General features: G+C 60.2%; 1 protein-coding gene across 8 annotated transcripts in view; it reads left to right on the top strand.

Moving 5' to 3' along the window:
• The first annotated feature begins 1268 nt into the window (after positions 1-1268).
• The window catches only part of SH2B3 (SH2B adaptor protein 3), a 42898-nt gene continuing 29875 nt past the window's right edge, over positions 1269-14291 (top strand). Inside the window, exons 1-2 of one of the 8 annotated variants that reach the window (XM_013299320.3) lie at positions 1269-1511; positions 10175-10960. In XM_013299320.3, the coding sequence (XP_013154774.2) occupies positions 10202-10960 (759 nt within the window). In that variant the 5' untranslated portion in view covers positions 1269-1511; positions 10175-10201. Of the gene's footprint in view, positions 1512-2938; positions 3329-9315; positions 9827-10174; positions 10961-14291 lie in introns of those variants that run through there. The other 7 variants (XM_055796966.1, XM_055796967.1, XM_027787065.2 and 4 more) reach the window with 7 other exon arrangements.

Below are 14291 nucleotides of genomic sequence, written 5' to 3'. Positions count from 1 at the left end.
TGGATGGGGATGAAACATGGATGCACATGGATGAGAAGGGGTGCGGGTGTCCGTTGTCTGATGGCCCCAGTGGGCCCCAGGGCCCCCAAATGGCCGCGGAAGCTGTGCCCCGGGGTTCAAGGTGAGCAAGCTGTGACCGTCTGGGAAACCGCCGTGTGGGACACTCCGCGGTGCGATGCGGGGTGCGGGCAGCCCGCTCCCGCTCCGAGCCCACGTCCTCCGCGGATCCCCCGCCTTGGCAGCCCCCTGCCCCCCGCCAGGGTGGAGGGTGGGCAGGGCAGGGGGCACATCCGGGCGGGCCGGGGGCGCAGGCGTGGGCGGGGGGCGCAGGCGGCGGGCGGGGGGCGCAGGCGGCGTGCAGCGCGGCGGCTGCCCGGGAGGGGGCGGCTGGAGCCCAGCGACGGCTGCGGGCAGCCAGCCGCGGCGCACCCCACCATCACCACCCTGCCCACCACCACCACCCAGCCCGCCACCTAGCCCACCGCTCTGCCCACCACCCAACCCATCACCACCCAGCCCATTATCACCCGCTCCATCACTCCCCTGCCCACCATCACCCAGCCCACTACCACCCCCTCCACCACCACCCCGCCCACCACCCCCCTACCCACCACCACCCAGCCCAGCACCCAGCCCACCACTCTGCTCGCCACCCAACCCACCACCACCTTGGCCATCATCACCCCCTAGCCCACCATCACCCATCACCCAACCCACAACCCAGCCCACTAGCACCCCCTCTATCACCACCCAGCCCACCACTACCCTGCCCACCAACACCCAGCCCTCTCAAGGGGTGCATGAAAACCAGGCTGAGATTTGGGGGGGCATTGCCAGCTGAGAGCAGGCCCCCATAGACAAGAATTTCCAGATTTCATCCCCCAGACCCTCTTCGGGAAGGGGGGACAACGACCCTCATCTCACAGTGGGATGACAGATGTCACCTGCAGCCGATCACATCCCACTCAGGGGTGGGACAATGCAGATGTGCAGCTTCCAAAACCACCACACACACCCTGAAAATGAAGTGGGCCAGAGTGCGGGAGTTAGGGAGAAAAGTGGGAAGGACACTTGGAAGCTGGTTAAGGCTTTTACGAAGAAGAAAGCCGCAATGGTTAAAAGCTGAGCCCAGTGCAGAGCGGAAGGGAAGCGGTGGCATGTGTGTGTGTGCATGTACAAGGGCATCTGTGCCGCTCTGCATAAACAAACAGAAAAAGCAGAAGTCAGTGGTAGTGAATTAGCAGTTAGAGACTGTAGAAAATTCATACAGGAAGCAAAACAAAAGAGAAATCTCAGGCCACGGGGACTGAGAGGGCGCTTTTGAAATAGATGGAGCTCATAAAGCAAAGTGTGCAATAGCTGCGAGCTGGGACAGCCACCCGTGAGAAGGAGGGCAGGCACCAGGCTCTGCCGACTGCTCAATCTCACTCCAAAAAAAAAAAAAAAAAAAGGGCAGAAGGTGCAATTATGCATAAAGCAACGGCAGAAGGAATTAAAAAACAGCTTTTAAGGTAAGATTTTATCATGTCACCCACTCCCAGCGACTTCCCTGTGGGATTTGGGGAGGGCTAGTTGGATGCAGAGTCATCTGGATCCCTGAAGCAGATGATGCCCAAGGGGAACATGGGGTTATAGCTTCAAATCTGGTCTGGGGGGTTGGTGGGGCTGGAGGGGGGTAGCAGGTCTGTGTTCACACCAGCAGCACCCCAGGGCCGTGGTCAGGGCCAGTCCCCGAGCCCAGCACCAGTGGGGGGTTCCCATTTCAGTCTTTTCCTCATCAAAAGGAGATGGATTGGGATTGGGAATGGATGGGGTGAGCAACTGGGGTGTATTTCTAAGTGTCACCGAGGATGGAGCCTGCTGGTGGTGGCACACAGATGCTGGTTGACAAACAGCTCAGTGTGCCTCAGCCCAGTCTCTAAGGGCAAAATCCTGCAGGTTCCACCTTCCCAACACCCACAAATCGGTTGTGTGGTGTCTGTAAATGCCTGGGTTTCCCCGGCTTGGTGTGCTGGGTGAATGCCAGCCCCTGGGCTGGGCTGCTATGCTGTGGCTCTTGCGTGCCCGGTGTGAGCGGTGCCTGTGGGGCTGTCTGTGGAGCAAGGAGACCCCCTCTGTCACTGGCACTGCTGCTGCCTGGGGGGGGTGAGGTCCCAGAGGAGCTCGCAGGACAACCAGTGACAAGGGTGGGAGATGTCAATGGGCCAGACGTGACGGTACAGACCACAAATCAGCCCTTTCCTGGAAAAAGGTGCAGCAAAAGTTTATTGTCTTCCCATTTCCCATGGCTCACAGGGTGGGTGTCTGCAGCTCTGCTGTGCTGCCCCTGGGACGGGATGGCACTGGGGGGGCAGCAGGATGGCCGAGCCTGGCCCGGGTACACCCACCCCAGTCCCCAGCCCTGCTTGGGACCAGAAGGACACTGTGACCACTCTGTCACGGCTGAAGCCCTCACCCACGGTGCGGGACAACTGTGGGCCCAGTGGCCTGATCCACTCCTGCGGGGTGCGGAAAGTGCCCTGTGGTGCCTTTTGCAGCCCAATAATTTCCTCGACTGAAAGGCAGAGGAAAATGATGAGAAATGGGGTTTCAGATGGTGTCTCGCCTACTGCTGCCACCACAGAGGTCCCCTGGGTTCCAGCCCGTGGAGCCGTGGGAGGATGCGGCCCGGCAGGAACAGGAAAGCGGGGTGTTTTCCTGCACACACCCCTCCTGAGCCCCCAAACCACCCCACGCTCCAGCTCCCTCCCGACCCCCGGGGGACTGGGACCGGGGATGGGCGAAAGAAAAGAGGGGGACCGAGCAAAAAATTGTGAAACTCATAAAACCTAAAAAATAATTTAAAAAATAATTAAATAAAAATTAAATAAAACCCACGCCCCCCACGAGCGCAGCCGGGCTGTTTATGCCGCTGCCTCCGCGGGCGCGGATGCGATAAGATAAAGGCACCGTCGGGGAGGGGCGGCGCGGAGCGGTGCGCACCCGCGGAGCTGCCGGCGGGCCCCGGGCGGACGGACAGGCAGACCGACGGACGGGCGGCACGGCCCCTCCGCCCCGCCCCCGCGCAGCCTCCGCCCTCGGCCGCGCCGCTCCGCTTTACATAACCCGCCCGGGGCCGGGGTCCGCACCCCGCGCCGCCGCGGCTCCGCTCGGCGGAAATGCGGAGCCGCCTGTCCCGGTTTCCTGCCTGAGCCGTGCCGTGCCGTACCAAGCCGTGCCGTGCGCCCCGTCCCGTCCGCCCCGTCCCGTCCGCCCCGTCCGTCCCGTCCCCGGGCGCTCCGCCGCGCACCACCATGGGCGAGCGGCAGCCGGACGCCTTCTCCTGCAGGTAACCGCGGGCGCGCAGCGGGACCGGGCCGGGCCGTGTCGGGCTGTGCCTCTCAAAGCGAAAGCGGCGGGGACCGGCCGGGCGGGAGGAGGCAGCGGCGGCCGCTCTCCGGTCGCAGCCCCCGGAGCTCCCTCGGGAGCCAACCCGCTGCCCCCGCCGACCCCAGCGCTGCGGCTCCGGGAGCGTGATCCCCCTCCTCTGCCAGCCCCGAGCCCTTGGACCTCTCCCCATGCTCCCCGCCCCGCACCCCTTTTTGTGGGGGACCACTCTTATCCCGCCCCCCTCCCTCCGGCTCCCCCTTCCCGGGGGCTACGCTCACCCGTGGCGGTCCCGTCCTCCCAGCACCTGGCTCCCCCGTGGGCACTCCCTATCCAAGGGATCCTGTTCCCCTGCGGGTGCCCCCAATCCTGGGGACCCCCATCTTGCTAGCACCCCTTTACCCCAGAGTATCCCCCTCTTCTGGGATCCCTGCCCCCCTCAAGGTCCCCCGTTTCCCTGTCCCTGGAACAAGGGTCCTCTGCACACTCTCCCCTGCCTGCCCCCAGACCCTTATGGCTGCTGCCATGGAGGCAGCCCCTCTTGGAGGGTGCAGGACCCCGTGGGGTGATGCCCACCTGCCCCAGCTGCCGTTGTGGGGTGCTGCCCTGCCCGTGCCCCATTCTCCTCTGTCCCCGTGCCCACTGCAAGTGCCGAGCGGAGGTACCAGACAGAGCCTGACAAGCAGCTCCTCTGGCTTTCTGCTCCCTGCAGACTTTGTTGGCTTGCGAGCGCTGCCTGGCTTGGCAGGCACGGGGGCTCGGAGCACGAGGCCGATGCACCGGCAGACAGCATCCCAGTGGCCTCCCCGTGCCCTGCCAGCATGCCCAATCCTGCTCGTGCCAAGCCCCAGCGGAGTCACCCACAGAGAGCCCAGACCCGCTGGCTCTGACAGCGGCAATAACATGGTCATTGCTGCCCGGGCTGGGATTTACTGTCAAGGAAACAGGGACGAGTTGTCAAGCTGCGATTTCGATCTTGTTGTTGCAAATTGCTTCAAGATGTGGAGTTGTGGGCTGGTGGCCTGGGGACTTTTTGGATTGCTGCATTTAGGTAGGAAAAGCAGCCGGAGGAAGAGGTGGCCGGCACGGGGAGCTGGCGCTGCCTGCTCTCGCATGTCTCCAGCTGCCGTCGGGCTTTGCTGGCAGGCTGTAGGAGTGGAGTCTAAAGGCCTGTGAAATTGCTGGCAGGTTTCACTTTGACTTCTTTGGGACTAGATCAACGCCTGGGATTTCTTTTCAACTTGCTTTTGGGGCAGAAGAGCCTTGTCCCTGTGCATTCTCCCTGGCTGCAATATTGCTTTTATTTTCTCTTCTGCCTTTATGTATTTATTGCCTCTGAAAAGATCTGTTTTGGTTTCACCAGAGCCCGCAGGGCAGTGGGTCTGCCAGCACCGTAAATCGCACCGGAGGGATTGGGGTGCAAATGCCGGTGGCTTTTGAGGGGTCTTACATCCTGCTCACCCAGGGCAAACCCTCCCCACCCACACATCGTGGGGCTGCTGGGGTCTGACTGGCACAGCGAAGACGTCAGGACAAATCCCAGCGGGTGAGACGAAGTGAAAGTGCAAGAGCTTGGTGCTGGCGGGGGTTTGCGGTACCTCAGCGCTGCCGCAGCTGGGTGAGGAGGAAGGGCTGAATCCAGCCCTGGGGGGCCTTGCTGTGGTGGGGAGGGAGAGCCAGGTTGGCGGCGAGCTGGGCTGCTGGCTGCTCCCCCTTGTCCCCGTGGGCGAAGCCGGGGACCCCCAGCCGGCTGCTCCCCCGGGAGCGCTGCCTGCGCCCTGTTTCTCCCACGCCTACACCACAGCGATTCATTTCATGCAACAAAACAAACCCTGTTGAAAGAGGCCACCCCACTGCCAGGCTTTTCCCCGCAGGCAATGGGTGTAGGAGAGCATGATGGTGTAAACCAGGGTGCAGGGTGCCAGATGCCACGGTGATGGGTGCCGGGGTGAACGGGAGCAGGCAAAGGGTTTCTGGGGAGTTGAGCTGGCCACAGTGGCTTGTCCTGGTGAGCTTCTGCAGGCCAAGAGAGCGTGGAGCTTGTGTTTGGCCTGAGATGGGTTTGGGTTGGGCTGTCTCCATCCCATCTGTCCCAGCGGAGTGATCAGGGGAAGCCATACGGGTGGATTTCCCCTGGATTTCAAGTGCTGTAACATCACCCACGTCCCCAGAGGTCTGCGCCACTGCTCAGCCCACACAGAGCTGTAGGTTAAGGCCAGCTTTGGCCTTTCGTATAGCAAGCTGTGTAGTGCCAGGAGGTCAAATGAGAGGGGGGTGCATGTCCTGTGAGAAAGCAGGTATAGGAGAGCAAAATCAGCCTCTCCAAACCTCCCAGCTTTTAACGTGATTTCCTGAGAAAACAACCTGTGTGGTCGTGCGGTGCTGGGGGTCTCTCCAACCTGCTGCGCTGTTCCTTCTTCATTTGTTGGTTTGGCTCAGCCAAAGCAGAGAGAGGGAAGCTCCTGAGACACCCTGGGGTCCTCTAGCTTGTGTGGAAACAGCTGTTGAGTTGCAGGGAGTGATGGTGCTGTGCCGTCAACCTCTATGAGACTCCAGAGAATCCACACCACTGTGGGGGGCTGCTCCACTCAGTGAGGAGAGCAGGACAGTGCCGGGCAGTTTCTGCTGTGGGTTGTGCTAGCCTGAAGCACAGATGGCCTTGGCTGTTTTATAGTGGCGCTGTAAATATGCGGGTGCTGTTTTGGAGGGGTGTGTGTGTGTGATAGGGGCCCTGTCACCCTCCTTGCCACCCATGGGGTCCCCATGCTGCTCTGGGTATGTGGGCTGGGGCTTTCTGTTCTGCTTGGGAGGGGGGGCAGGCACGGAAATCAGCAATATTTACCCCATTGGTGAAAGCAGGCTGCTGGAAGGGAGAAGAGGCTGGGCTGAAGGGCAGCAATAAAACTTCATGGGACTTCCCATGAGTGTGGAGTCAGAACTGCTTTCTGTAGCCACAGGCAGGGGATGTGCCACGAATACGTCATGTTGTGACCCAGCTCAGAGGAGGGTGAAATTGGGGTTCTCCCATCTGCCCCCCCCCACCTTATCCCACACTGGGAGGCTGCAGCCAGACCCTTTCTCTCCTCTCCCCCTGCTCAGCCTTGCTGAGCGGCTGCATCTCTGTGCCTACCCCCGAAATGGCCGCACTGCCCTGCTTGTCCCCCTCTGCACTCTCAATCCAGGGTTACATCCAGCTGGTCCTCCAGCGTCCTCTGCCCCACTTCCTGAGGGACTGGGATGCTGAGAGGGGCTGCACCACCACCACCCTGGGGGTACACTCCACATCACCCATCCCTTGCAATCCCACTCCCGGTGGGCTGGATACCCGGGGACTTGTGTCCCCCTGAGCCTCCCTGGGGACCTGGATCCCCCCAAACCCCCTACACCGGATGCTCTCCCATTGAAAAGTGCTGTTCATTGTAACCCAGCCTTTTATAGCTGCCTCGCGAGAGGGCTGTGGGGCCGTGCCAAGAAAGGCTGCTGCCGGCTCAGAATAGCTCTTTTCATGGAGGACATCCTGGGAAGGAACAATGTTCCCGCTCTTGGGATTGTGGGAACTTTGTATTTCTGCCACTCGGGAAGCGGGGAGCTGCAGGGCCAGCAAGGGCGTCTCCCAGACCCTCACTTTGCTCCCTCCTGAAAATAGTCCTCGGGGTGAATTTTGAACAGCCCAGTGCTTATAAAAGGGAGCTGAAAACACCGCCAGCTGCTTTTCCTCCAGTTGGGGAACAGTTGTTTCTGGGAGAGTGGCATATAAATCAAATTTCCTATTTACGTTGCTGGCATGCATTTTCCTGGCGTGGAGAGTGGCGGTGAGGAGTTGGGGCCGGTTTCATTTTCGGATCGTGGCGTGCTGGCTGTGCTGCACATGCTCCGGGGCTGCCTGTGCGCGCACGCGAGTGGGGCTCGCTCAGCTTGGGGCATGGCAGCGTGGTCTCTGCTCCGTAACATTTCCCTTGGAGGCTGGATTTGCAGTGCTGGGTGCTGGAGGGTGCCCTTCTCGTGCAGCTGCAGCCCCCTGCATGGCTGGCTGGGGGTGGGCTGGATCCTGCAGCCCCTCCATGGTGAGGCCAGCCGGCTGGCTCCCAACTGCTCATCCTTCAGGAGTTGGTGGCAGAGCCGCGGCGCTGGCTCCCAGCATTGCCCTGGTGCTGCTCGGTGCTGCCAGCTCCTCTGGCTGCAGTTAAACAACAAATGCATTTACTGGGATTTTTACTACCGTGAAGGCACAAATAACCCACTGCCAGATCCAACCCCTGGGTTACCGTCCCGGCTGGTGCCAGCATCCGCTGCCGCAGCGATGCTCACCAGGTTGGGCAAGAGTTTAATGAAATCTCCCGGGGGCGGCTGGGCTGCAGGGCTGGATCCTGCGCAAGCTGGGGCTCACTGTCCCAGCCCACATCAAAGCCAACCCGTGGCCGGTCTGTCCCGTCCCGCTCTTCCTCAAGCTCCTGGCCTAGCACCCCAAAACAACCCCAGCACCCAAAACCAGCCCCAAGATGGGGTAGGCTGGGTGACGTAGGGCTCTTCCAGCAGCTGGGGGGGTTGCTAGCCCCCTGCATACCAGCCAGCCCATGGTGTGTCCAAGGGTGGGTTGGATTCTCCATTCAGTGCAAATTAAAGCAATTAGCTGTTGCGACAAGTCCTTCAGCTCAGTGCTGACCTGCAGGATGGCTGGAAGCTCCTTGTAGGAACATGCAGGGTGTAAGGGATGCAGATGTAAATTCTCCCTTAAAGCCACTGGCTGCTGAATTGTGGCATCATGGAGCACAATGGGCTGGAGCAGGGAGAAGCCCACCCAGCAGCGGGCACTCTCATCCCTGTGGCATATTCCTGCAGAAACCTGGGGCTGGGTGGAGGAGCGGGATGCTGCTGTGGTAGCTCAAGCATAGATTCATCCAGGATAGCTGTTTCCACGTGGGAAGTGTGCCGGGCAGGAGCAGGGAGGATGGCATTGCAGTTTGTGCTGGTGCTGGCAGAAGGAAGTGCTGGGGGTGTATTTCCCATCGTTGCGCCGTTTGGAAAAACCAAGTTGCTACTGGAGATGGCCTTCGGCTGCTTCCCGCCACGTGGTGCAGGCAAAGCACAGCTTTTCCCGAACTGCAAACATCTCCTGAAGCCAGCATGGAGCCAGTCTGAAAACCTGGAAGGTGAATTCCCTGTCCTGGGAATCTCCCACCTGCCTGAGGAGCCATCCGCATGGATGCCCTGCTTCCTTCTGCATTTTGGGGGAGCATCCCGCCAAGCGTGCCGGCAGTGTCGGTGGCCATGGTGGCAATTCCCGGGTGTCGGGAGGAAGCGGGAGCACAGCCGGAGGATGCTGAGTCATCGGCAGGCTGGTGGTGCTGATAGACGGCGGTACATGGGGGCCCTGCCGGGGGATTCAGCCGGACCACGGCCAGGCGCATGCCCAGCACTGCCGCAACACCGGCCAGCCCTGTGCCTTGGGCAGCTCTTCTGAGAAGCTGGGCCCTGACGAGGCTGGCGGGGGGCAGATAACATCTCCCCTTGCCTACAAACTTCACAGGACATACTAGGAAGGGCGGCGGGTGGGCAGAGATAGAGGTTTGCTTCCCAGCGTTATCGCCTCCCTGGCTGCAAACAAGATCCACCGTGCCGGCACGCTCTGCATCACCCCGCTTGCTTCCTTCTGGCCCCTCTTCATTAATTTTTTTTTTAAAAAAAAAAAAAAACACAACCTTTTCCTCCCCCTGACAACTGCAATCACTTTTCCTCTCCTCCCAGCAGCCAGGGTGCTGCTGCCAGGTGGCTGGAGTTTTGGGGAGGTGGCGGTACCTGTGCCAGCGCAGCAGGATCCGGGTGGGCTGGCCAATGTTTCCTGCCTGAGCAGGGTGCAGGGCCCCGATAAGTGTCGCGGGTGAGCACGAGGTTGAGTGGTAAGCGGTGCGGCACAGCCGGGCTGGCCATGGGGAACGCCGCTGCCAGGCGCAGCCAGGCACGCTGGGGCAGCTGCACGTCAGCCATGGGTGCTGTCAGATTGACCTTGCAGCAAAATCTGCTTGAGGCAGACATATGATGTGGTTTGCCAGAGCCCGACAGCCCCTCGGTCCCGCAGGCAGCAGAGCATCCCCTGGGGACATGTGCTCATCCCTGGCTGTGCCGGTGGCATGGTCACGGCTCCCCAGGCTGGTGGGGCTGGGTGGATCTGGCAGGCGAGGCAGCTCCGTCCCTGGATTTCTGCAGCTTTTCATGTTGTTTCCTCCCCTCCTGCCCCCACTCCAGTTTTATCAGCTCTGTTGAAATAGGTCTCTGGAGGGAAACCCATTGGCGCGGCGAAGCCTTGGCAGGAGCAGAGCGGATGTGGCCTGGCCGGGTGTCCCCGCGGGGTGGCGGGCAGCTGCAGGCAGCTGTGCTGGCAGGAAGCCGCGCAGACGTCCCACTCCGGGACCTGCCTGTGCCCCACCTCGCAGGTGGGGAAACTGAGGCACGGCCCTGCCAGGTGGGGACAGGGATGCAAGGTGCTGCAGCGGGGCTGGGTGCTCGGGGTCTTGCATGGCCACTGCCTGTGCTGGTTAGTGGGCCGTAGCGATGTTCATGCGGCTGTGCCGCTCACCGGTGTGCTCCTGGTGTGCCCCCGGGCTGGCTGTGGCACGTCCCCATGCTCTGCCCTGGTCAACAGCGGCTTTGACCGGGGCCTGAGCTAAGCACGGCATGTCCCAGGCTGTTTGCCCTGCGGATATGCATTTGGAGCAGCATATGGCCATGCTGGCCGGGGGCTGCTGGGGTGGGGTGGTGGCATCAGGGTGTTGGGGCTGCCGTGACACCGCTGGTGTGCTCTGTCTTGCAGTGCAGCCACCTTGCTGGAGCCACGGCAATGAATGGGCACGCTCTGCCAGCCGGCACGCCAGCGCATCCCCGGGGCTGGCATGAGTTCTGCGAGCTGCACGCCATCAGCACCGCCAAGGAGCTGGCGCGGCACTACCTGCGCTTCGCCACTGAGCACCCGCACCATGACCTCCTGGCCGCCGAGAACTTCTCGGTGCAGTTCACCGACCTCTTCCAGCAGTACTTCTGCCATGAGGTGAAAGAGGGCTTTGCCATGAACCAGCTCCGCATCCTGCCCACCGGCCCGGCACGGGATTACCGGGAGACGCACCGGCGGCACACAGATGCCCCTTTGGGCACAGTGGCCACCAAAGCTGAGGCAGAGCCAGGCGTCCACCCCGAGCAGCCCAGCCGAAGCCCCGAGGCTGCCCCGGTGGGGCTGCACAAGTCCTGGAGCTCAGAGGAGCTGGCTGGGCCAGCACGGCGGCCCTTCTCGCTCAGCCAACTGCGCAGGAGCTGGCGCAGCCTCTTCCGACGCCGTTCCTCCGATGCCCTCCCCGGGGATGGCGATGGGGAGGCTGCGGCAGAGGTGGCTCTCAAGCCGGGACTGGGCAAGCGCATCCTCCCGTGGGGACTGTCGCGGGAGCAGCCCCCCGAGGTGCGCAAGGAGGGGCTCCTCAAGTACGGGCTGCTGGACGAGACCTCCCTGGACAGCGGGACACGCTGGCAGCGCTGCCGCCTGGTGCTGCGGCGAGCGGGGATGCCTGACAGCGAGGAGTACGTGCTGGAGCTCTTCGACCCGCCCAAGGTAAGGACCTGCCAGCTCTTGCCCATTTCAGCTGGGTGATGCTGTGGGTCACTTGGCAGCAGGTTGGGGACAATGCCAGGGTGCCGGCACGGGGAGGAGCACTGCACCGCTCATCTCGAGGGTTTCTCACTGTGAGCATGTCCGGGCACAAGCCCAGAACCCAGAGGGGTTTGCTCTGCCACTGCTCTCCCTCCACCGCAGCCACACAAGGCTGCACCCTGTTTATGGAAGAGGAGAGTGGAGCCGCTGCTGCAGGCTTGCATTTGAAGGGTGGAATATGCTGTGACCATGTGCCGAGAGTGACATGTGCGCTCATGGTTGCAATCGGTTGAGATGCAATTGCATCCAACCCTGGGGTGTCCAGCTAAAAGCAGAGCACTTGCCTTTGTGAGCTGAGGATGGAAGCTGGTGGCCTCCATCCCGCTCATTCCCAGCCCCACGGACCTGTCCCAGCAAGCAGGGGAGCACCGACTCGGGCAAACCCCACGTTGACCCCATCCCTGCTGTGCCATGGCTTCAGCACCCAGGGCATCTGCTTGCCTGGGCAAGTTGGGAAAGGAAGGGGGAAAACAGAAACTAGGCTCTGTGCCTTCCTCTGCTCCCTGTGGGACCTGTAAGGGAGTTTAATTTTATTTTTGTAAGTACTTTTGTGGCTAGAAATTCAGATCTCTGCTGCCCCGGGGAGCTCCCGTGGTGCTTAGACGCCGGCTGGAGCGGAGATGATGCAGGATGTGAGTGAACAGGGAGCGATGCGGGGGGAGCTGTGGTATTTAATCTTTAAAAAGACAGTTCCTCCACATGGCAGGTCTTACGCAGGCGTGATGGGATGGTTTTTTTTTCCCTTTTTCCTTTTTTTTTTTTTTTTTGTGTGTGTGCTCATTTAACTTCGATGACTAACTTATGCTTTGGAAGGAGGAAGGCTCTGGCAGAGCTGGAGCCTTGTCCCTACTTTGGGCTGTGTTTGCTGCTCACCGTGGCAGCAGAACTAGGGAGCAGCTGGCTGAATTCCTGCTGCTTCCATCAAATGACTCAGTATTAAATATAAAACAAAACACCAAAAAAAAGGAACAACAGCAAATTGTAAAATCTGGTTTTGCTCCATCATGTCAGAGATTGCAGTTGTTTGTCCCCACGGGAGTGTGTGTCCCCATCCCTGGGCATGGGGAGGGGTCTGGCTCCAAACAGCATCACTTTGGGGGTCCTCGAGGGTGCTCCCAGCAGCCAGGCAGTGCTGCTGGGTGCTGGCATGGTCTGGAGCCCAGCTCACTGGGATGGCAGTGGGCACATGGGACCCCACCACAGGGAGCACCCTGGCAGGTGGGGAGGGGGTGTTTGGGCTTGTGCTATTTCAGGTGCTGCTGCCAAATTTGCTGCCGGCTTTGCTCCGCTGCATCCGCCGTGGCTGTTGCCCAGACCTGCCCTTGAGGCTTTGCAAAAGCCAGAACTAAAGTGAAGCAAGGGAGTGCCCTCCTGGGGGGGCTGTGCTCCCCCATGCTGGGGGACTTTAGTAGTCAGGGCCAAGCACACCCTTCCATGGGCACCCCCCCATGCCCCCACCACCCAGGCACCAAGCCCCTGAGTGTTTTTATAATTTTTTAATTTTTCCCTGTGCACAGTATGGATTTGGCCACCTCCATGCCCAACAAGATCCCTGGTGACCCGGCACAGCCACAGGGCACAACTGAGCCATCCTTTCTGCCAAGCCTTTCTCTCAAAAGCTGTTGAGCGCCGAGCAGGGAGCAAAGCCATCGCACCGCCAGCACTTGCACATGGAGCAGCACCCTTATTCTGCAGGATGAGCCCCTGGTCAGGCCCCTGCTGTGTGCTGCCTGCCCCAGGATCTGGTGCTTGCAGACACTGCTTTTTCCACCCTCTTTTTTGTTTTGTGTTGGTTTTTTTTTGTTTTGTTTGGGTGGTTTTGGATGGTTTTTGTTTGTTTGTTTTTTTTTTTTGTTTTTCCCCCACTCCCCTTATTCTTCTCCCCGTAGCCCCTGACTGCCTTTGACCCACAGGCAGGAGACATTTAAAACAAGACTTTTCCTAAGCACACCCAGTGCTCTGCAGTGTTACGCCTTGCAGTCTGCATCAGATTTCTGTCCCACGGAGATGTCCTGGTGAGTCCCCGTCACTTCGAGGCCGGGGGACCCCGTGGTCCCTGGGGCCCTTGAGCAAGGGGAGTTTCTCAGCCAGGTCCGTGGATGTGGGGGATGTTCCTTGCTGGATTTTGCAAGTCTGCGGAGCAAATTGCTTCCTGTGCAAATATTCTCAGGGCGGGTCCTTCCTTTTTAATTAACTGGGCCAGGGCCAGATCCTGTCGTCTTTACAGCAGAGTCAATCCAGCCCCTTTCCCAGTAACTGTGGTTGGATTCTGGGGGTGGTGGAAAGCACCCCACAGTGCTAGGGAGTCCCACTCCCCAAACCCAGCAAGGGGTGAACTGTGGAACAGTGGGAACAAAACAGCTTGTTGGTTTGGGGGGTTTTGCTTTAGTTTGTGTTATTTGGGTTTTTTTTCCTTCAAAACAACCAACTAGTAATGAATAACTCCCTAGAGAAGGTGGTGGGCAGCCCCCTCCCCTCCATCCTCCAGCCCCAGGGTGCTCACAGGGCTTTGCTGCTGCCTTTCACCCATGTGGTAGATCTATTCCTGATTTTAAGATGTTGTTGATCGTCATGGAATATTAATGGTTTTAAATAAGCAACGGTAAAAACAGTCCTTGGGCGCTCTCATACCCAGCTGGTCTCTGGACTGTTAGACTCGGTCACCCTTGAGGTCTCCCTGGAAGCGCCCTCCTCTTTGCCCTTTCTAGCCTTTAAATAATAAGATGCCAATGGAAATCCAGCTCAGCCGCATGGCTTTACAGCATCTAGCCGAGCCCCCAAATATTCAGCACCTTGCAATGGCCTTGGAAAGGCAGGGTGCGTGGCCAAAGCCGGGTGGCCCCAGGCGTGCCCCGCCGCGGCTTGGCCATTGCTCCCTTGCTTTGCTTTTGGTAGTTTTTCTTATTTTCTCCCTACTTTCTCTCCGGTGCACTCCAGCAGGGTCTCTGAGCCTAATCCCGTAACGTGCCTGGCATCAAAGGGAGCAGGGCGCTTTGAAGAGCCCTAATCCCATTTACTGCTTGGGTGGCTGTGGCCAGCGCTGCGCTGGGTGAAGGGTGAGTGTCGGCGAGCCGTGCTGGAGCCGCCGCTGGCGGTCCCTGCGGTGCTGCCTGGTGTGGGCATTCCGTTCCCTAGGCACATGCTGGTCCCACCAGAGCTCCAGCCGACCGAGATGGGCCTTTTGGGCAGAGGGAGCAGCTCGCTTTCCCATGCTTGCAGCTGCTGCTGGGTT

This window comes from Falco peregrinus, chromosome 2, assembly GCF_023634155.1.
Source record: "Falco peregrinus isolate bFalPer1 chromosome 2, bFalPer1.pri, whole genome shotgun sequence".
NCBI classification, from domain to species: domain Eukaryota; kingdom Metazoa; phylum Chordata; class Aves; order Falconiformes; family Falconidae; genus Falco; species Falco peregrinus.
This window is presented reverse-complemented; position numbering and strand designations above follow the sequence as displayed.